General features: G+C 32.7%; 1 protein-coding gene across 6 annotated transcripts; it reads right to left on the reverse strand.

Moving 5' to 3' along the window:
- Positions 1 to 564: 564 nt before the first annotated feature.
- LOC107630249 (protein DJ-1 homolog D) lies at positions 565 to 4,304 on the reverse strand. 6 transcript variants are annotated; one of them, XM_088509047.1, is made up of 6 exons: positions 3,817 to 4,304; positions 3,254 to 3,379; positions 2,386 to 2,475; positions 2,036 to 2,255; positions 1,862 to 1,928; positions 565 to 1,234 (listed from the first exon to the last, which is right to left on the reverse strand). In XM_088509047.1, exons 4-6 carry the CDS (start codon positions 2,088 to 2,090, stop codon positions 991 to 993), a joined length of 366 nt encoding a protein of 121 aa, XP_088365173.1. In that variant the 5' UTR covers positions 2,091 to 2,255; positions 2,386 to 2,475; positions 3,254 to 3,379; positions 3,817 to 4,304; the 3' UTR covers positions 565 to 990. The 6 variants fall into 6 exon arrangements, with proteins under 6 accessions (XP_088365173.1, XP_088365171.1, XP_088365169.1 ...); XM_088509045.1 differs by having other exon boundaries at positions 3,835 to 4,232; XM_088509043.1 differs by having other exon boundaries at positions 3,254 to 3,492; positions 3,850 to 4,231.
- Positions 4,305 to 22,322: the final 18,018 nt, after the last annotated feature.

A 22,322-nucleotide genomic window follows, 5' to 3' on the forward strand; every position in this document is an offset into this window, starting at 1 on the left:
ACGAATCACTCGATATCAAGCCGCATGCATATGACAATTGTATGTATGTAACACTACAAGAAAAACACCCATTCAGGTACACTTAAAAAGTGTAGCCAAAAGTAAAAAAAAAATGATGCCTTAGACTACGGCTACGCTTTCTGGGCTACGGCTACGCTTTTTATGGTGATTCCTATTCGGCCGTTGCCTATTCTCAAAGGCTACGCTTTTCTGCACCAAGGGCTACGCTTTTGGCGTTTGGGAATAGGGTACGCTTTTTAAGTGATGTTGTCCAAGACCAAAGGCTACGCTTTTCAGCTTTCATTTTTGCCAGAATAGGCTACGCTTTTCAACACTACTGCATCACCTATAAAGCGTAGCCACATTGTATACCATGGCTACTTTTTATAAGTGTAGCCTTAGATCCCTCATTGTTTTTTTTATTTTCTATATATATATATATAATATTCTAATAATTTTGTACAATATAATATTTAATAATATGATTACATATATAATTCTGTATTTTTAATTAAATGAGTTAAATCTTATAAAATAAAAATAAAAATAAATACACAATTATACTAAATTAAAAAATATTCTAGCAAAGCATAGTAAATACATTCTAAAGATTCACAAGCATTATAATGATATAGTATATTAGTACATAAAACAATGGATCCAACTATCCAATTGAACAATCATTCAACAATAGAGAAAAAAATGAAACATGTCTAAAGTCTAAACTACTAATTTCCATGTATCAATGAATATAAAGAGGATTACAAATTAAGTCTAAAATTAAAATAAATAAAAGAAAAGAGAATAAACAAAGACTTTAGTGCCCTGAGTACTAAGTTCCTATCAGTTGTATGTGCCTGAAAATCATTTGAACATACCCCACAAAGAAAGAGGATTTTTTTGTTGGAGCCACTTATGTTGCCTGCTAGTGCCTTTACAAAGTGCTGAATAAATTCAGAGTGCCCTTCATAAGTGGCGGCAGTAATGAGATTACCATCCACCACTGTTGCTAGTGTCTGGTTCAACCCAATAAGCACCAGAGGCAACCGGTGCTGGTTTAACAGGAGGAAAAGCGGTAAACTTGTGATCTTTAGCTACACCTGCAGCCGCCAGAATCAACTGTCTGAGGCAAATGGAAGTAAGTGCTTTTCCAGAACTGAAAAGCTTGATCACCAGTGCCACAAGAGGATCATGAGCAAGATACTCTGGCGCTCTTCCACCCAGTAACATCACCCTGTCATAGTTTGCAGCATCAATTGAAGTCTGGTGGGAAGATATGCATATAGAAAAATTAGGAATAAGGTAGAAAAACTAAAGCAAAAGTGTCAATGCACATTGGTTATCTCTATAAAGCAATTAAATAAATCAATGCAGATCAATTAAATAAGTGCCGTATCTGAAATAATGAACAAGCCATAAACTAAAGGTATAGTTCTGATCAAGCCCAGAAAAATATAAGTTAATAACAAGAAATTAGCCTTATTAACCAAAGCTGGAAGTTCAGAAGAAACAGAATAAAAGTCTGCATATATATCAGCAGGTAGGAATATTCACAAAGATCACAATAAAAGTCTGCATATATATCAAAGCTGCAACTGAACTGAAAGATACCACTTCAAAGTGATTTCAAATTCATAAGCAATAATATTCACAAAAGAGAAAAGTACACTCATGCCACTCAAAACAAATTGCTGTCAATCAGAAATTCAATATTCTTCCTTTAATCTTCTTTTGAATGATTTTCAATGGTTATAGCCTCCTCAACAAAAAGGATAAAAAAGATCTCTCTTCTCCACAAGTTCAGATCAAATGCAGATTGACTGAATTGTATTCAGAATAATTCTTCCATCAGACAAAGTACCTTGAAGGATGATTTTGTATTGATGAGACAGCAGAAGGGAAGTTACCAACAAATTTTACTCGATCACCTGCAAATTATTTAAGCCTCATGTTAACCTTTAGGTGCTATGCAATATGTACAATAGGAAGTAAATTTGGAGATAGTTGCTCAATTTTTAACAACAAAACAGCACACCTGTTTTAATAGTAGTGCCTTTTGATGAAGCAGTAGAAACCTCCTGCTTCAGCATAGCCTGAGAACTTATTGTGGATCCACCCACAATTTCAGCATCAACACTAGAAGCTGGTTTACTATGTTTTAAAGAAGCAGCATGTGTACTTCTCTTGGCCAACACAGATGGTCGTTCAGGCTTTGAACTTTCTTTAGCAGAATCAACTTCCTTTGATGGAGTTCCCTGAAATATCAATCACATAACAAAAATTATTATTATTCTGTTTATATTAACAGCGATTTAGGAAGAAATCATCTCAACAATACAAACAGATAATAAGAAGTAGCAAAAGAATATCTGAGAAAACGTACACCAGGTAGTGAAAGGGAATCCACAATTAGTAGCCTTGCACCAAAATGCTTTGCAAGTGCCTTGGCAAGAGTCTCCTAATATATATCCGAACCTACACAGGAATCGCTTAATGAGAGCACTTCTTGATTGCAGAAAGGGGAAAACAAAGCATTAACAAGAATGAAGGAACTACCTGCAACTAAATAGAATAAGGCTAATAAGACTAATTTCTTGTTTGGTTACTTACTTCAACTGAGATAAAATCTGAATCTGAATTATATATCAGCAGAAAAACCACAAGAGAAGGACAGGTCAGAAAAGTCTATACTTGTTAACAATAATTTAGAAACAAGTTAATCAGATTTATATTTTGTAACTCATTAACATAGATATATCTAACTGATTTGGATATCTATGTGCACAAAATTTGCCAAGAAGAATTGAGAATGATAGAACTACTGGCATCCATATTTGGAACGGATGTACAGCTAAAGAAGTGCACAAATAATATTCTAAATACACTTAACTCAGTTTCTTATATGACATATTTAATTACTAGTTATAAAACAGAAGAGAATTAAGTGCATTTGTATGCCAAACTATTAAAAAAGCATACACTTATTACTTTTTATTACTTTTTAGTTTAATTTTTTTATGTATTACTATTAAAAGGCAAGAAAATATATGTATAGATATAAGACCATTGAATAATTGAAACTATTAAAACATATGTCCTCATATCACTCACTCTCTAGCAAGCTCTACATAAGACCATGCACCATCCTTTAGCTTCTCATCCAATCATAATCCAAAACAAATTAAATTAATTTACACACAAATCAAATTAAAACACATGGAATTAGTTAACAGATAGAGTGAAGAGGAAGTACCTATCATAAATTTGAACCTGTTACATCATGGACACCATTCTTTGCTGATCAACTTCTGGAAGTGATTCCAAACCAGTTAACATGCTCTTATCCATGATTCAATTCAATTCAACTCAACCTAGTGTTCTTCATTCACATTAATCAAATATATCACACACCTCAAGCAATTATAGTACATCCACTTCAATCTCGTTAATTAAAATAAAATAGTAATAAAACGACCTGTGGAGACGGAATCTCTGGACCAAGACAGAGGGAGCAAAGGCAACCGGGGAGTTTGGAGAAGAAACTCAAACCCCAGGAACAAAATTAAAACCAGTTAACTAACAATAATATAGGATGAAATAATCACAAACAGCACAATATAATCACAATTAAGTCACAAAAGCACAAAGAACAGCAGCACAGCAGCATATTTACAATTAATAATCACAAACAGCAGTAAGAGCTAATCAACAATCAATTAATCAATGAATGAAAAATTGAAAACATAAAACATTCAAGAATAATTCAAAGATCAATAACCCTTAGGAACAGAGCAAAAAACCGAACAATGTCATTACACTATTACAGTGAGCCACGAACAGAGCATGGACCTTCGAAGACGGCGAGCTGGCGACAAACACTACAAAGGACGACGGCGAAGAACTGCGAAACGGGACTGGAAAGAAAACATTGGCGAACGAGGGATCGAGGGACCTCGAGAACGATGAACCTAGTGGCGATCTTGAGCGCGACGAGCGGCGACGGTGAGATTTATGGCGGCGCGGTGGAGGCTAGGGTTTTCACAACCTTACAAGGAAGAGCTGCGAGATGGATGAACGGCGGCAGAGCACGACTAAGAACGATGAGCAGACGAGTGAGACGGTGACAGTGGCGCACGATGAAGGAGGGCACAATGACGGGGAGATTGAAGAAGCGGCTAGGGTTTTGTTATTTGGTGCTCTGGTAGGAAGGAAGGAATGACGAAGATAGAGTGCAGGGCTTCGATGATGAGAAGAAATAAAAAGAAACAAAAAAAATTCACTAAGTGTCCTGTACATGTGTATTTGGCATTTTTACATTAGGCAGCGCTTTTAAAGCGTATCCAAAACTTAACAAATATGCTACTCTTTAAAAGTGTTTCCTTTGGTATGAAAATTGTATTTATAGATATCAACATAAGGCTACGCTTTATAAGTGATTTCTATAATACCTAAGGCTACGCTTTTTAAATGATGCCACATTTGTGTATCCTTTTCTCTTATAAAAAGGCAACACGGAGAAAAGCGTAGCCTATTCTATGAATAGGCTACGCTTTTCAAATGTAGCTTAAAAAAAGTGTGGCTGAATGGGTATTTTTCTTGTAGTGTAAATTGGTATGCGTGATCTTACCAACACTAATGCATTAGATGTCATCAAAACCCCGCAATTAAATCAATTTATTGTATTGACCTTGTTTGTTAAAAAAAAAATTCCATAATTAAGCGTGTTTGGATGAGAGTAGTACTTGAATGGGTGACCTCATATAAAATCCTTGTGTTGCACCTGTTTTTCTTTTTGGTCATGAACAATCTTAGTCTTTAAACACCCCTCCGAAGAGGAGGATATCGAAAATCGGGGTTCCATGGCCAGATCCTCACCAGGCTCTCTGGGGGCCACAATGCCTTGCTGATTGAATTACTTGATGTCGGATCGCATGCTTATAACAATTGTGTGCACATGGATTGGCAGGTTCGATAATACTAGCAGTAATGCACTAGATCATATAAGAACTCTGCAGTTAAGCAGGCTTGGTCGAGAGTATTACTTGGATGGATGATCTTCTAGGAAGTCCTCATGTTGCACCATTTTTTTGGTGATGCATACTCTCAATCTTTAGACACCACTCTCGTGAGGAGGATCCCCAAAAGCAGAACTTCATAGCCAGATCCTCGCTAAGCTCCCATGGGCCTCGCAAGACCTCGAAGATTGAATTATTCGATGATGGGCCACATGCTTATGGCAATTGTGTATGCATATATTGGCAGGTGCGATAATCCCAGCAGTAATATCCCAGATCCCATTAGAACTCTATAATTAAGCGTGCTTGAGTGAGTGTAATACTAGGATGAATGACCTCTTATGAAATTTTGTTGTACCACTTTTTTTTTGTTTTGTCATGTGTACCATTGGTCTTTAAATACCATTCTATGCAAGAAGGATACCCCAAAGTGAGGTTCCATAGCCAGATCATCCACAGGCCTCCATATGCCCCGCAAGGCCTCACAAATTGAATTACTCAGATGTTGGGCCTCATCCTTATGACAATTATATGCGCGTACATTGAGAGGTACGATAATATTGGCAGTAATGACTGGATCCCATTAGAACTCTTTAGTTATGCTTACTTGAAAAAGAATAGTACTAGGACGAGTGACCTCCTATAATATCCTCATGAGCTTGCAGGTCCTCACAAATCGAATATTTCGATGCCGGACCACATTCTTATGACAATTGTGTGTGTGTTCAATGGTTGGTGCGACCATACTTGTACTAACGCATCATATCCCATAAGAACTCAATCGTTAAGCATGATTGGACGAGAGTAGTACTAGGATGGGTGACCTCCTGCAAATTCCTTATGTTGCACTTCCTTTTCCTTTTTTTGGTCATTTACACCCTTAATCTTTAAACACCCCCTACAAGAAGGATACCAAAAAGCGGGGCTTTGTGGTCAGATCTTCGCCAAATTACTCAATGTCGGACAGTATGTTTATGATAGTTGTGTGCACATAGATTGGTAGGTTCAATAATGCCAACTGTAATGCACCAAATCCCATTAGGCTCTGCAGTTAAGCGTGCTTAGGAGACATAGTACTTGGATGGGTGACCTTCTAAAAAAATTTCGTGTTGCACTACTTTGTTTTTTTGTTCATGTACATTTCCAGTCTTTAAATACCACTCTCGCGAAGATGGTACCCAAAAGCAAGGCTATAAAAGTAGATCCTTGCCAGCCCTCATGGGACCCGCAAGGCCTTGCAAGATGGTATCAATACATTCAAGCACTGAGCAACCGGGACGGAACCCTCTCGACCTTGCCAAGCAATCTGTAACTCGTTTAACATTCTCAGTCATTCCTTTCATTTGGGAATAAGTAGTATGACCACAATCCAATCAATCACGTGTCAAATAATTTGTTGTTGTTATTATATTAAAATGTTAATATAATAAGGTCTTTGATTAAATTTAGAGATTTATCATTGTGATAGTGATCATAATATTGAGAGATAAATCTTTTATAATTTAATCTAAATTGTTCTTGGTCATAGGATTATTAAAAAGGACATTAATAATCCGAAAAGATCAATATATATATAATGGTCTTCATTGGATGAAGATTAGTAGATCTCATTTATTAAATTATATATATATATGGTGCATATAGAGATATGACCATTGAACTGACTCACTTTGAGAATTCCTAATGGTTATAATTACCGTATATTTGTCAATAGGATATTCTCAAGATGAACATGGTAATAGAGTTTCCTTTGACCTGCGACTGTCATAGTAATTAACAATGTATTTATTATACTTTGATTCCGGACACCTAATACCTTAGGGTGCTAGTTGAATGGATATTGAGTATGATTTAAATACTTTAGAATTAATGATTAGTCAATAAGGAATCCGTCAACTCTCGGTAAAGAGTTTGAGCTCTATAATTATAATGATTGAGATGAATAAAACCTTGGCCAAGGGGATTGAATGAATGAAGAAATGAGTTTCTTAGGTCATTCACAGTTCATTATAACAATGGTAACAAGTTAGAGTTTGACAATTAAACCATACTCTAAAGGTTAACCAAGAGCTGGAAAGATGGAAGGAATTATACTTTGTTCTTCTAAGGTTCTTAGTAAAAATATATTACTTCATACTATCGGGTCGTTGAGGAGTGTTGCTAGACGCCAACCTTGATTAGTAAATTTAGTATGACTAATTTACTACCCGCTTAGTATTGAACCTATGGGGTCACTAGGGGTGGCAAGCGGGGAAGCCCGCCCTGCCCCGCCCCGCCAGAAGCCCGCCATTTGGCGGGCTGGCCCGCCCCGCCCCGCCTAGTGAGGCGGTCCCAGAATCCTAGCCCGCCCCGCCTAACGGCGGGCTGGCGGGCCGGCGGGCTAAGCCCGCCAAATATCCTCTTTTTTTTTTTTTTTTACTTTTAACTATTAAATAATATATATAAAGATATAAAAAAATCTCTTTTGTTTTTTACTTTTAACTATTATAATTTCTAAAAGTATAAACAAATTATAATTTTTATATTCACAAACATTAAAGTCTTTGTAATTATAAATATTGTTTCCAAAGCAAAATAAACATAATCCAAACACATAATTAACAATATTGTCTCTAAAACAAAACAAACATAATCTAAAACACCCAATTTTCATCTTCATTCTCTTGTAAGTTGGGTTGGGGAAGTTGGGTTTTGGTAAAAAAAATTATAAAAATACCCCTTGCTAAAAAAAGACTAAGCCCGGCGGAGAAGCCCGCCCCGCCCCGCCAAAGCCCGCCAAAACCAGCGGTTTAAGCGGTGCGGGTTAAGCGGGCTTTTGCTATTTGGCGGTCCCAATTTTCCAGCCCGGCCCGCCTTTTTTGGCGGGTTACGCGGGCCGGCCCGGTGGGTTTAGGCCCGTTTGCCACCCCTAGGGGTCACACACTAACGAGTGTTCTAATCTTTGCTGTAGAATTATTTAATTATTAATTTGATTTGATCAAATAAATAATTATATTAATTCAAATGGAATATTATTATATTTTTTGCTAGCACCAAGAATATAATAATAGTATGATAATTGAGAATATTATATGAGATTTGAGAATAATTAGTTATTCTATTTCTAAACTTGAATTCTAAATTTGGATGAGATCCTAACTGATTCTATTTCAAATTGAGTTATGATATGATTCATAAATTTGAAAGATTCAAGTTTAAAATAACAAGATATGATTTAAATTTGAATTGAGAATCAAATTTAAAATCAGTAACAAATCTCATACTATATATATGTATGCCAAGAGTAGAGGAATGTGAAAAAAGACAAAGAGAATAACAAGGGTTGTTATTCCTTTACCTCTATGCACATAAATGTATGTGAGTCTAATTCTTGGAGAAGAATTTTATGGTGTGCAAAGAGTTGCAAGAGGTTTCTCAATTTAGATCAGATGTCCATTGGTCAAGGAGTTGACAGCAAAGGTTGGTCTCGGTGTGGATACGCATAGCGCCTTCGTACCATCGAAGGAGAAAGTGATTTTTACTAGCGTACTCAGGTATTTTAGATCTGATCTATATATTAAATTATTGAAATAAAATTTAAGCACAAAATAGATCTTTAGGATTACTTTCTTTTCTTCCGCTGCGTGTTATGAACATATAGTAATCCTACAGTGGTATCAGAGCTTTGGCTTTTTTTGTGTTTAAATTTTTATTCCTATTTTCTTAAAGTTTGTGAATTAATAGGATTAATTCAAACTTTTTTTAAGCATCTGATGCAGTTATTTCTATTGAGATGGTTTTCTAATAAATTAATAGTTAATTTATTTTAATTATTTAATTGTGATTAAATTATCATTCTTTTAATATAAAAGTTATATTTATAATCAAATATTTTGTTTGATTTTATTTATTTATTAAATTTTATTGTGATTTTGATCACAATAAAAGGAATAAGATACAAAATATCTTTTGTTTGTTTCTTATATATATAAGTGTATATATAAAGGTCAAATTTGATTTGATAATTTTTAAGGCTAAATGTTAGTACATGAAAAATCAAATTTTGATTTGATTGATGTGTTTTGAACACTATAATTTTAGAAATTAGTTTTCTAATGTTCTTGATTATAAAAAGCGACCTGACAACCAGGAGTTTTATTTCAAGATAATAATCAGTATATACATTTGATGTATTAGGAATTTAATTTTATATTTTACCTAGACAATCTAGGAGTATAAAATTTAATCCATGAATACTGGTAGAAATTCTCTAACAATTGAGATACATCCTAAAAGTTAGGAGTTTGCCAAAAATAAATTTATCTCTTGTTTACAAGGAGCAACCTGACAACCAGGAGACTTGTACGCAAAGATAGAATTTATTTATGCATATGATGATGTATAAGGAGAATTAATTTTATACTTGAACCTAGACAACCTAGGGGTATAAAATATAATTCAGTTAAATAATTGTCTGACAACCAGATAATTATTTGGGATTATAATTGTATGTGATACAATTTAATCATATTTATTTGGAATAGGTATGAGTAACAACTTGACAACCAAGGTACTCATTTACGATTCTAAATAATTTTTTGCTAGAAATATAGATTTCTTGATTTACTTTCATATTTTAAATTTTTAAATATGTCAATTTTTCGTATGGCATACTTGAAAGTAATATATTGGCTATAATTTAGAATTATTTTTTCAAAGGGTACGGTTATTATTGAGATGATAATCCTACTCAAATGATATCTTCCAATAAGATTGGGGACGGAATAGTTAGTACTTGTGAAGTATTTGGATTATTGTTTTATTGCAATATAGGTTATTTTGACAATCATGAATTCTAATTTCAAAAGCATATACCCACTATTTATTACTGAACATCTTGAGAAGATGTATAGTGCCCAAAGTAAGATAGTATGACTATCAAAGATTTTATTTAAACTAGTGGGAGTATTGGACAATATATTTTGAATTAAACAACTTTAGAAGTTGGAATGCTATTAGGCAAATGGCTTTAGCGAGAATTGTTCTTGCAAGCATTTTTAGATATTTATTTTGTTACAAACAAAATTTTCCTTAATATGATTAAGGTTTGTGATCTTTTTAGAAAAATTCAACATGAGTATTGAGGATGCGAATCAAAATTGTTCTTAAGGGTTGGTTTGACCAATAATAAAAATATTGAGTATTTTTATTATAAGAGTTTTAAAGTAAAATCTCTAATATCTAATTGATATTTTATTGAATAGAGAATGAGATTCTCTTAACGCACAAATACTAGTACTCTATGTACTCCATCATGTTTAAAGAAACATGAAATTTTATTTAGTTGAGGATCAATATTTGTTAAATATTTGGACTACGTTTTAAAAATATTGCTAAATTAACAAATTTTTTACTAAATAAATTTTTTTATCCATATGAGATATGGAAAAGGCATACGCTCAAACTCAAGAATATTAAAGTTTAGAGATGTCTTATATGTGTTAAGAGATTGCACAACAATAAAATTGATATTAGGTCCGATAAATGAGATTTATTGGTTACCCTAAAGAAATAATGATATTATTTTTATCACTCTTCTTATGATAAAGTGTATGTGATAAGAGGTTAAACTCCTTTTTAGGAAAGGGATTCCATCTTAAAGAAAGAGTGGGAGTGCAATTACTTTTATTAGAATTATATACCACTCAATAGAGGATATACTTTCTGAGAGTATAAAAAGTTTGATCGTCAAACTAACTTTTCAAAAAAAAAAAATATATCCTATTTGTATAATGATACAATTCTATAAAGATAGATCTAATGGTTACTTAGATTTTTTTATAATCATGTTCAATAAGTATTGTCCTTAAAATAAAATTACGCACTATTGTAGTGGGAGATTTCATGTTTTGAGAAAATGTGATATTTATTATACATTAGGTATATTTTGCACAAAAAAAAAAATCGAGCACATATGCTCAAGAGCAAAGGTGTTTAAGGTCAAAAGAGTTTTGATAAACACAAATGTGCATTGAAAAATTATACACATGATTGATTGGCTCTAGTGCAAGTGGGAGATTATTGTGATAATAATATGCCCAATATCCAATCTATCATGATTGGCTCTCGTGCAAGTGGGAGATTGTTGGGAATAAGTAGTATGACCACAATCCAATCAATCACGTGTCAAATAATTTGTTGTTGTTATTATATTAAAATGTTAATATAATAAGGTCCTTGATTAAATTTAGAGATTTATCATTGTGATAGTGATCATAATATTGAGAGATAAATCTTTTATAATTTAATCTAAATTGTTCTTGGTCATAGGATTATTAAAAAGGACATTAATAATCCGAAAAGATCAATATATATATAATGGTCTTCATTGGATGAAGATTAGTAGATCTCATTTATTAAATTATATATATATATATATGGTGCATATAGAGATATGACCATTGAACTGACTCACTTTGAGAATTCCTAATGGTTATAATTACCGTATATTTGTCAATAGGATATTCTCAAGATGAACATGGTAATAGAGTTTCCTTTGACCTGCGACTGTCATAGTAATTAACAATGTATTTATTATACTTTGATTCCGAACACCTAATACCTTAGGGTGCTAGTTGAATGGATATTGAGTATGATTTAAATACTTGTAGAATTAATTATTAGTCAATAAGGAATCCGTCAACTCTCGGTAAAGAGTTTGAGCTCTATAATTATAATGATTGAGATGAATAAAACCTTGGCCAAGGGAATTGAATGAATGAAGAAATGAGTTTCTTAGGTCATTCACAGTTCATTATAACAATGGTAACAAGTTAGAGTTTGACAATTAAACCATACTCTAAAGGTTAACCAAGAGCTGGAAAGATGGAAGGAATTATACTTTGTTCTTCTAAGGTTCTTAGTAAAAATATATTACTTCATACTATCGGGTCGTTGAGGAGTGTTGCTAGACGCCAACCTTGATTAGTAAATTTAGTATGACTAATTTACTACCCGCTTAGTATTGAACCTATGGGGTCACACACTAACGAGTGTTCTAATCTTTGCTGTAGAATTATTTAATTATTAATTTGATTTGATCAAATAAATAATTATATTAATTCAAATGGAATATTATTATATTTTTTGCTAGCACCAAGAATATAATAATAGTATGATAATTGAGAATATTATATGAGATTTGAGAATAATTAGTTATTCTATTTCTAAACTTGAATTCTAAATTTGGATGAGATCCTAACTGATTCTATTTCAAATTGAGTTATGATATGATTCATAAATTTGAAAGATTCAAGTTTAAAATAACAAGATATGATTTAAATTTGAATTGAGAATCAAATTTAAAATCAGTAACAAATTTCATACTATATATATGTATGCCAAGAGTAGAGGAATGTGAAAAAAGACAAAGAGAATAACAAGGGTTGTTATTCCTTTACCTCTATGCACATAAATGTATGTGAGTCTAATTCTTGGAGAAGAATTTTATGGTGTGCAAAGAGTTGCAAGAGGTTTCTCAATTTAGATCAGATGTCCATTAGTCAAGGAGTTGACAGCAAAGGTTGGTCTCGGTGTGGATACGCATAGCGCCTTCGTACCATCGAAGGAGAAAGTGATTTTTACTAGCGTACTCAGGTATTTTAGATCTGATCTACTATCTATATATTATTGGAATAAAGTTTAAGCACAAAATAGATCTTTAAGGATTACTTTATTTTCTTCCGCTGCGTGTGTTATGAACACATGGTAATCCTTCACTTTCATTATTCAGTCTTTCATTCATCTCTTTCATTTTCATACTTCAGCCCTTAAATTTTATGTTCTTTCTCTGTAACTTCTCTTAATTCACTTTATTGTCCCTCTTTCTAAAACAATTCTTTCGGTATTCATTTTCTATTCTATGCTTTTCATATGCCTTTACTCTTTTTCTGTTTACTCTTAATATCTTAATTAATCTTTGTCATTGTCTCTTACCATGTCCTAGGTCTTTTACGAAGAAAACCTCTAAATCCTCAGCTTTAAAATTGTCTTTTTACATCTTTTACTATAATTACTGTTATATTTCTTAACTTTTACATTATTTACCTTTCATATTTTCATCTCTTATTTTAATTTTGTTACCACCTTTAACTTTTAAATATTAATCTTTGATCATAATACTTTAGTTATTTATATTCTAGTCCCTAAATTTTAGTTAATTATATTTTAACTTTTCAGTTATTGAACTAATTACACTTTCAACGTTGAATTTCACCAAGTTATATTTTTCTTTAGTTATTTACGAAACCTCGTTGTATTGTACCTTGGTGCCTAGTACCCAAACCAGTGCTTAGCACCTTTGAAGCGTGAAAATTGTCGTAAAACATAGGTGCCTAGTGCCCAACACTGAGCACCCATCGCCCAGAGTTTTAAATAACAAGGCGCCTAGCGCCCATGAAATTTGCATGGTTGGGCCCCCAGCACTCAAGGAGTTTACATAGTTGGGCACCCAGCGCCCATGATGTCCCAGGGGAGGGCGTCCATCACCCATGGTATTCACATAATTAGGCGCCCAGCTCCCATGATATCTCAGGGTATTTTAACCATCCAGTATCCATCAAAATATCACATAAACACCTAGTTTCAAGTGTTCAATAATCAACCATCTATCAAGCATCAAAATACAATCAATTCATAATTAATTTACTGAACCTTATCTCTTTGTTTTTGCTTACTTTACCGGTTTTCTCTCGATGATGTTTGGCTATTTTTTTTTTCTAATTTTCAATCAAAACCAACTTATGAACTATGATATATATGATGGGTAATTCTTTGGTGGCCAAGGTTATAGTGACTAAGAATGGCTAAATTTTGACTGACGAATGAACACATGACATGTGGAGAGTTGGGTGAAGGTTGTTAGTTAGAGTAATAGACCTTATTGTTAGTGAGTAGCAGAGCAAAAGAGTAAATAGACTGACCAAAATTATATGAGCCTTTGTTTTGAAGGAAAAAAAATCTGTTAGTATTTTTTAAGTGGATAATTCCTATCCAAAACTTTAATGGTTGGGCTTTAGTATGAAAATCTATTATAATGTTAGATTAATAAAAGATCATGAACTATTAATAATGAAAGTAATAAAAAAAAGAATTAAATTATGTAATATTTATGTGAACTTTTATTATTAATGTATTTGTGGCATAAATTATATGAGAGTATAAATTTATAAAGTGTTAAAATTTTATAAGAAAATATTTTTTTTGAATAAAAATAACTATTAAACAGTATTGTTGATATTCATGGTTATTATTATTATTATTATTATTATTATTATTATTATTATTATTATTAATAAAAGATAAATTTTTGAAAATTAGTAATTTTTAGTAGTTTTGTTTATATTTTGGTGAATATAAATACTAAATTATTTTTAATAGATAAATTTTATTAATTTATATGTTCAAACTCTAAAATTTTTGAGTGCAAATGGTAATGATTCATGTGTATGTGCAAAACTTTAATAAACATATGTGTAAAATGTATGTTTATTGTGTACAAAATCTCTATAAATATGAGTACAAATTATTACCGACTAAGCAGGGACGGAGCCAGGTAGGAGGAAAGGGGCAATGACCCCCCTAATTTTAATTTTTTTACATGTAAATTATATGTAAATTTCAGTTTAGACCCCCTTAAAATTTTTATTTTAGTCTTATTTTATTGTGTAAATATTTTTGACCCCCTCTAATATTTCATCTAGTTCGGCCTCTACGACTAAGTGCTGACAAAAAATGATAATACTTGTTAGTCATATAACACTGCTCTTATTAAAAATCTTCATAATAGTTTTATTAATAAGATTTGCTTTTTTACTTTGTGAATCCACTAAAACTGACATCCGTAAATTTTGAATTCATAATGTCATACCTTCTATAATTTACTTAAATAAACTAGTGAAAAATCAATTATACCAGATTGTCTTAAAACTGAATTCACTGTTAATTTTATTTTTTCTCTTAATATTTATATAAAGCGTGGTCTTTGTATAAAATTTTAAAGAAACAAATATAAAATCTACAAAACCGCCACGATTTGTGAAGTAAATTTGTTAGTTTTTATTAACGTTTATGTTTTTTTAAGATATTAATTTATTAATTTTTATTTAACTACAAATTCTTTATTTTTTAATTTGTATATCTATGATTATACATGTTATTTGTTAATTCCATGATATAAGTTTTAAAACTAAGGAAGAAATGGCATTGAAAAGCAGAAAACGTAAAAATATAAAACAAAAAGAGTCACTCGTGTTTTTTTAGGATATTCGTGTAAAATTACGGTAAAAAATATTTTAATCATAATAGTGTATAAAATATTTTTGTATTAGATTACCAAGGACGGATCTAGGATTTTTAATATGGACGGGTCGAAGTATAGACAAATTTTTTAACTTTTTTTTTAGATTTTTTCATTACATAAAAGTAATTTAGGAATAATATATAGTTATTGAATTGATTTTATTCAAATATAAAGAAAAAATCTTATAAATTATTTTTTATAATATCATTTTTTATATGACAATTACATAAAAGAGACAACATATCGATAATATATTATAAAATTATAATGGACCAAACATTTATAGTGTATTTAGTTACAAAAATTATTAATTAAAATTACTTGAAAAAATCTTAAATTATTAATTACTTAAAGGTATAATACTGTTATTAAATATAAGATACGAATATCAAAACAAAATGATAGCTAGAATTAAATAAGTTATGATAAAAAAGGTTTGGTAATTTTTTTTTTAAGAATGTAAAATTAAACGAAAAATTGAGTATCTTTTTTGCAAAAAATAACATCTAAGATACACAATATAATTTATCAGAACATAATTCTGTAAGTCATTACTAATATTTTATATAATAATATAAATATTAAATATGTTATTATTAAAAGAACAAACAATTTTTCTTAAAAATAGATATAGAGAGAAATATATAAAAACTAATTTGATAAGTATAAAAACTTGAGTGTATAATATTAAATTGGTTAAGTAAAAAATATTAGAGAGCTAAATAATTAAGATATAAATCTATTATATAATAAAAAATTAATACATATAAAGTTACTAAATTACATAATATTTTTTATTTTCTTAGACATATATCTCATATGTAGACATAGTTCTTTAAAATTTTTGGATGGCCAAGGCTACAACTGTTTCCTACATATTACAATAAAAGATAAAAACAGAATAAAAATGAATAAAAACTGAAATTCATATTTTGTATTTGACTGGAACTCAAATAAAATTGCATATCTACAAACATATAAATTTAAACCATAAATTTTGTTTTCGAAAAAGGTAACCTATATATAACCTTCTAATGTGGTATTTCAGTATAAATTTTTTATATTTTAAAAATTTTAAAATAACAAATAATTATAATAAAAAAAATTTATAAAAGTCTAACCAAATTTATACAGTGTGATTCTAAAAATATTAGGCCATAGCATTAGTAAAATTATTATTTCTCTTTTAATAATAATAATAATAATAATAATAATAAAAAATAATAATAACTATGATAAAATCAACAATACTATTTAATAGTTATTTTTATTCAAAATAAAAATATTTTATTATAAAATTTTAATATTTTATAAATTTATATTCTCATATAATTCATGTCACAAATATATTAATAGTAAGAGCTCACATAAATATTACATGATTTAGTTCTTATTTTTTTTAGATTACTCTTATCATTAATAGTTAATGATCTTTTATTAATCTAATATTATAATAGATTTTCACACTAAGACCCAACTATTACGGTTTTGGAATTATCTACTCAAAAAAATACTAACAGATTTTTTTCTTCAAAAAAAACCCACATGATATACACATTATTTTGGTCGTGTTTATTAGTCAGTCAAAACTTAATCACTTTTAGCCACTATAACTTTGGCCACCAAAGACCTATCCATATATGATAACCAAATTCTCATTGTAAATTCAGGAAGGAATTTTTCACCTTGACAAATCTAATATGGTTGTGAAAAGGAAGAATACATGAACAATTTAATCGATTTAGAATCTTCATTGGAGTTTTAGAATCAAGAGACCGAACTTTTGAAACTTGGAGGTTATGGCGTTTTCAACTTTTTCTCTCTTGTCCTCCTCTCTCGAAGTCACATATGAAGAGAAAGAAGGAAGTAGGAGGTGGCTTTCAAGATCTTGTATGAAGAAAAGAAAGCAAGTAGGAGGTGGCTTTCAAAGAAAGGCCGTGAAAGTTATAAAGTGTGATTAATCAAAATTAATTAATAAAATATTAATATAATATAATATTAATATAATAAAATATTATTTAAAATTAGTTCATTAAACGAAATCTAACTGTGTCACTTGAATTTTTAAAATTTTTAGCTGTAGTAGGTCGAAAACGCAGTTTTTCGCTAGTTTAATAACTGATAGTAACATGGCAAGGTGCTTGATGGCGAAATGCCTATGCCGTAGAAGTTCCCACTTTGCAAGATCTCTAAAAAATTTTATTTCACCGAAAACTAGGCTGTTACGTTCCTAAACTTTGCACTAATGCTAACTCTCAAATATCTTAACAAAATGTTCATGAATATGTCACTTACCCCTCTTTTACTAACTCTATGTCTTCTGTTAATAGAGATTCAGTTTCAAATAGCCCTCACCCTACAATTAATTCTGACAAAGCCTCACACACGCCTCAGACCTTCATTCCAATACTAACAATAATAACATATCTTCTGAGGCCATATCCAACTCAGTCTCTCCAAATCCTATCCAATTTCTGGAATTGAAACACAACTCCCCCTCCCCCTACTTTTACTAATCCTTTACCAAGAAATCAGCATCCTATGGTTAGTAGAGCAAAGGATGGCATAATTAAGCCAAAAGCTCTAGTTACAATTAAGTCAAACAACAAAATTGAGCCAAAATTGCCTAAAACAACAGTTATAGCTCTCACTATCCTTAATTGGAAATAGGCAATGGAGGAAGAATATAGGGCTTTGATGAAGAATCAGACTTGGACATTGGTGCAACCACCAAAAGATGCTAAAATCATAAGTTGCAAGTGGGTGTTTGCTGTCAAGAAATTGCCAAATGGTGAGATTCAGAAATTCAAAGCAAGATTGGTGGTACAAGACTTTTATCAAAGTGCAGGTTTTGATTTTGATAAGGTATTTACTCCTGTGATTAGGCCAGCTACTGTGAGGTTAATACTTAGCATTGCTCTTTCTAGAGTTTGGGTGGTAAGACAATTCAGCTTTAACAATGCTTTTCTCAATGGAGACTTGCATGAGACTATCTTTATGATACAGCCTATCGGATTTGAAACTAACTCAGATACTCAAGTTTGTAGGTTGAACAAATCTCTTTATGGACTTAAACAAACACCGAGAGAGTAGTTTCTCAAACTGAGCATCACTCTTCAATCTTTTGGATTTCAAAGTTCCAAATATGACATGTCTCTCTTTATTAAGTGTGGTGTTAATTCTGTTATTTTTGTCTTATGCTATGTTGATGACATAATAATTATAGGAAATGATTCAATTGAGATTGATATGATGATAAAGAATCTTGATAAAAAATTTGCATTAAAAGACTTAGGTGAATTGAGATATTTTCTTGCTATTGAAGTGTTGAGAACAAGTAGTGGTGAGCTACATTTAACACAAACTAAATACATTAATTATCTTCTCTCAGAAATAGGCATGCAAGATGCTGCACCAATGCCAACTCCTATGCTCTTATCACTTTAACTAACTAGTAGTGGCTCAGAATCTTTTGAAGATTCCAAGTTATATACAATCTGTTGTCCGCTCTCTTCATTGTGCAACAATAACTCGCCTTGATTTAGCTTTTTCAGTGTCTCAAGTGAGCCAATACATGCATGATCCCAGGCTGTCTCATTAGAAGACAGTGAAACGCATTTTGAGATATCTTCAAGGGACAAAAGAATATGGATTAGTCTTTCATAAGTGTCAAGATTTTCGGCTATATGGATTCTCAGACTCAGACTAGACTTCGGATCTTGAGGATCGAAGGTCTGTGTCTTGGTTTTGCATTTTTCTTGGAACTAATCTTCTTTCTTGGTCTTGTAGGAAGCAAACCACCATTAGCAGATCCTCAACGGAAGCTGAATTCATGAGCTTAGCAGATTGTGAAAGTGAAATTGTTTGGTTTAACAACATGCTGGCAGAATTATTGAAAGTGGCTTTGGCAACTTCTCCTACAATATTTTGTGACAATCTTAGCACCGTTCTACTGATAGCAAATCCAGTCTTGCATGCCAAAACTAAGCATTTTCAAATTGATATTCAATTCATCAGGGACAAAGTCAGGAAGCAAGCACTTCAAGTGGTGCATAAAGCTGAGAATGAGTAAATTGCTAATGTTTTGACTAAGCCATTGTCAGTTGTGGCTTTCGAAAGGTTTAGGTGCAAACTGGGAGTTGTTCACAGACCAAATCTCAGTTTAAGGATGGATATTGGTAATAGAGCTAAAATTGAGAAGTCTGAGTCCTAGCTTAATTTTGAAATATATAGTTTGTTAGTGTGTGTGCAGAGCTAGTTTTGGAATTTTGTTATAACTTCCTTCACCTCCAGCGCAATATATTTTGAAGCAGAGTGTCTTTTTGGTTGACTTAGTAATTTAGGCCTGCAGATTTAGGATCATAGATAGAACAATTATGTATCAAATATATATGCGCCCCAGCAGGGAGCTTGGATCATTTAAGAAAAAGCCAACCAACAAAACTAGCCAACGTGTTTAGTTTTTTTATTTTTTTTCTAAATTAATTTTTTATTAAAAAATCATGTTTTGGACTAAAATATCAACTTTTAGTGAATTATTTTGCCTTTTAACAAGTAGGTTGGAATTTGAGATAGTTTTATTAGAACTCAAAATATTTGGATTGGATTATTAAAACACATTAATAAAAACAGAGTAAATAATTATTTTATCTCCAATGTTTTGGGTAAGTTTTAAAGTTATCCCTAATGTTTAAATCGTTCTATTTAAATCCATAACATTTCAAAATTGTTTTAATGTTGTCCTGCTATTAGGATCTATTAACAAAATTGACGGCAGGACAAAATTGAGACAATTTTAAGACATTAGGAACTTAAATAGAACGAAAACCTTAGATATAAAAGTGATGCATTACCCTTAGAAGAATTACCAAATCAACTCTCACAAAACGTGTCTCAGTCAGAGCTGCCATCATTTGTTTCTCTTCTTTCGTTAGCACTCCCAATCACAAGCTTCCTCAATTACCATTGCGAGCCACCAATGAGAGGTGGTTATGTTAGGGGAGGACACTCCCGTTCCCATGAGCCCCCAGAATCGTCGAGACGCAATCGAGAACAACGCTCAGCTAAGAAGATAAGAAAAGGGGGGGGGGGGGGGAAGGTGTTGACTTTTCTGGAGACATGTCACTAGTTCCAAGAGAAGAAGATTGGATGGTGGAAAAAAGAGAAGGTTGTCCTAATGAAGAGCAGCCAACCAGACGATCCTTCAGTGAGGCGGTGAAAGGTGGCAAGAAGCCTGTAGCCATAGAAAAAAAGGAGAGTTCAGAATCATCAGACGAGTCTGATAACGAGGAGGGGGAATGCTTGCAGCCTGAGATCCGTGTTGAGAAGGTAAATGGTATCTTTAATTTTGTAGTTAATGAAGCTGCAATGAAGAGCTTAAGAAAGCCTTGGTGGGAAACACTCATTGTTAAGCTTATGGGAAGGAAGATATCCTTGCCGGTGCTTACCAGGAGACTTGAAGCAATATGGGGAAAACAGGAAAGTATTGAAGTCATTGATATAGGGAATGAGTTTTTCATCGTCAAATTCTTCTCTCAAGAGGATCTTGACTACGCTCTCACTGGGGGCCATGGAAGATATTTGACCACTATCTCACTCTGAGATTTTGAAAGCCAGACTTCAACCCAACGGAGGCTACCATTGACATGGTGGCGGTGTGGATAAGGTTGCCTGGCCTTGCTATCGAATATTATAAAGATGAAATGCTGAAGAAGATTGGCAATGTAATAGGAAGAACACTGAAAGTGGACACTAACACAGCAGACAAGTGTCGAGGAAGGTTTGCGAGGCTGTGCGTTGAGCTAGACCTGTCACAACCATTGATCTCCCAATGCTCCATTAATGGAGTCCGCTACTTGGTGGAGTACGAGGGCATACACAATATATGCTTCTCTTGTGGGATTGTGGGCCATGAAAAAGAAAACTGTCCAGGGAGAAAAACTGGGGAGAACGGTGGCCAGAAAGTCACAAAAGAGGCACAGAGAGAAGGAGAAATTCAGGTGAATGGAAGTGGAGGAAACACAAATGGAAGGGATATTACGGGAAATGCCAATCTTGACAAGGGCAAAAGCGTCATTGACGGACCAGAAGAGCTCTTTGGACCATGGATAGTTGTACAAAGAGGGACGCGTGGCAGAAATGCGAAAAAAGGGGTAGACACAGGTACAAGTAGTGGGGTGAATAGAGGAGAGGTAAGGAAAGAAAAGGTAGCAATTGCTAGTACGAGGTTTGTTGTCCTCGATGATGAGAACAATAATGACCCCAAAGCCAATCATGAGGGCACAGGGAATGTCCCCAACAATACGACAAGCACCCTGGCTTTAGCACCCACAATGAGCAAAAGGAAAGAGAACCAAGCATCCAAAATTAATGAGAAAGCCTATAACAAAAAAAGTCCAATAATAACCATTTCAGCCCAACCAAAGTCCAATGGCAAGGTAGGCCAAGCAACCCAACCAGTTTTTAACCCCAGCAACCCACCAGATCAAACTAAGCACCCACAAAAAGGAAAAATCCTGACCCAAATTAGAAAAATAGACCAAACACCCCACAGCCACACCAATGTCCCATATATGAAAAATCCGGCAAATAATAACCTAAACCTTGACCCCAATAATGCACCGGAGTCACAAAACTCAGAACCCACCTTTAATTCACAAGATTCACAAATGGAAGAGTCATTTGTTCCGGAAACAGGACAAATTGATGAAGCAATGGATGAGAGTCCTGAGCCAGAGCCACCAGACATGAACACAATTGATACAGAGATAATGGTTGAGGCTGCTCTTCTTTACGAAGCCAAGGGTGTGAGAGCTGGCATGGTGGAGGAGAACCAAAACCACTGGTTAGAGAATGGGAAGGAAAGCGGCCCGATAAAGGAAGGAGAGGAGGGCGAGAGAACCATGGAAGTGGAAGTGCCCCGTGGGGAGGATGATGCAGTTATGGAGCAATGAGGCCATCCTTTCTTT

Source organism: Arachis ipaensis, chromosome B3 (genome assembly GCF_059453495.1).
Source record: "Arachis ipaensis isolate K30076 ecotype BB chromosome B3, ASM5945349v1, whole genome shotgun sequence".
NCBI lineage: Eukaryota > Viridiplantae > Streptophyta > Magnoliopsida > Fabales > Fabaceae > Arachis > Arachis ipaensis.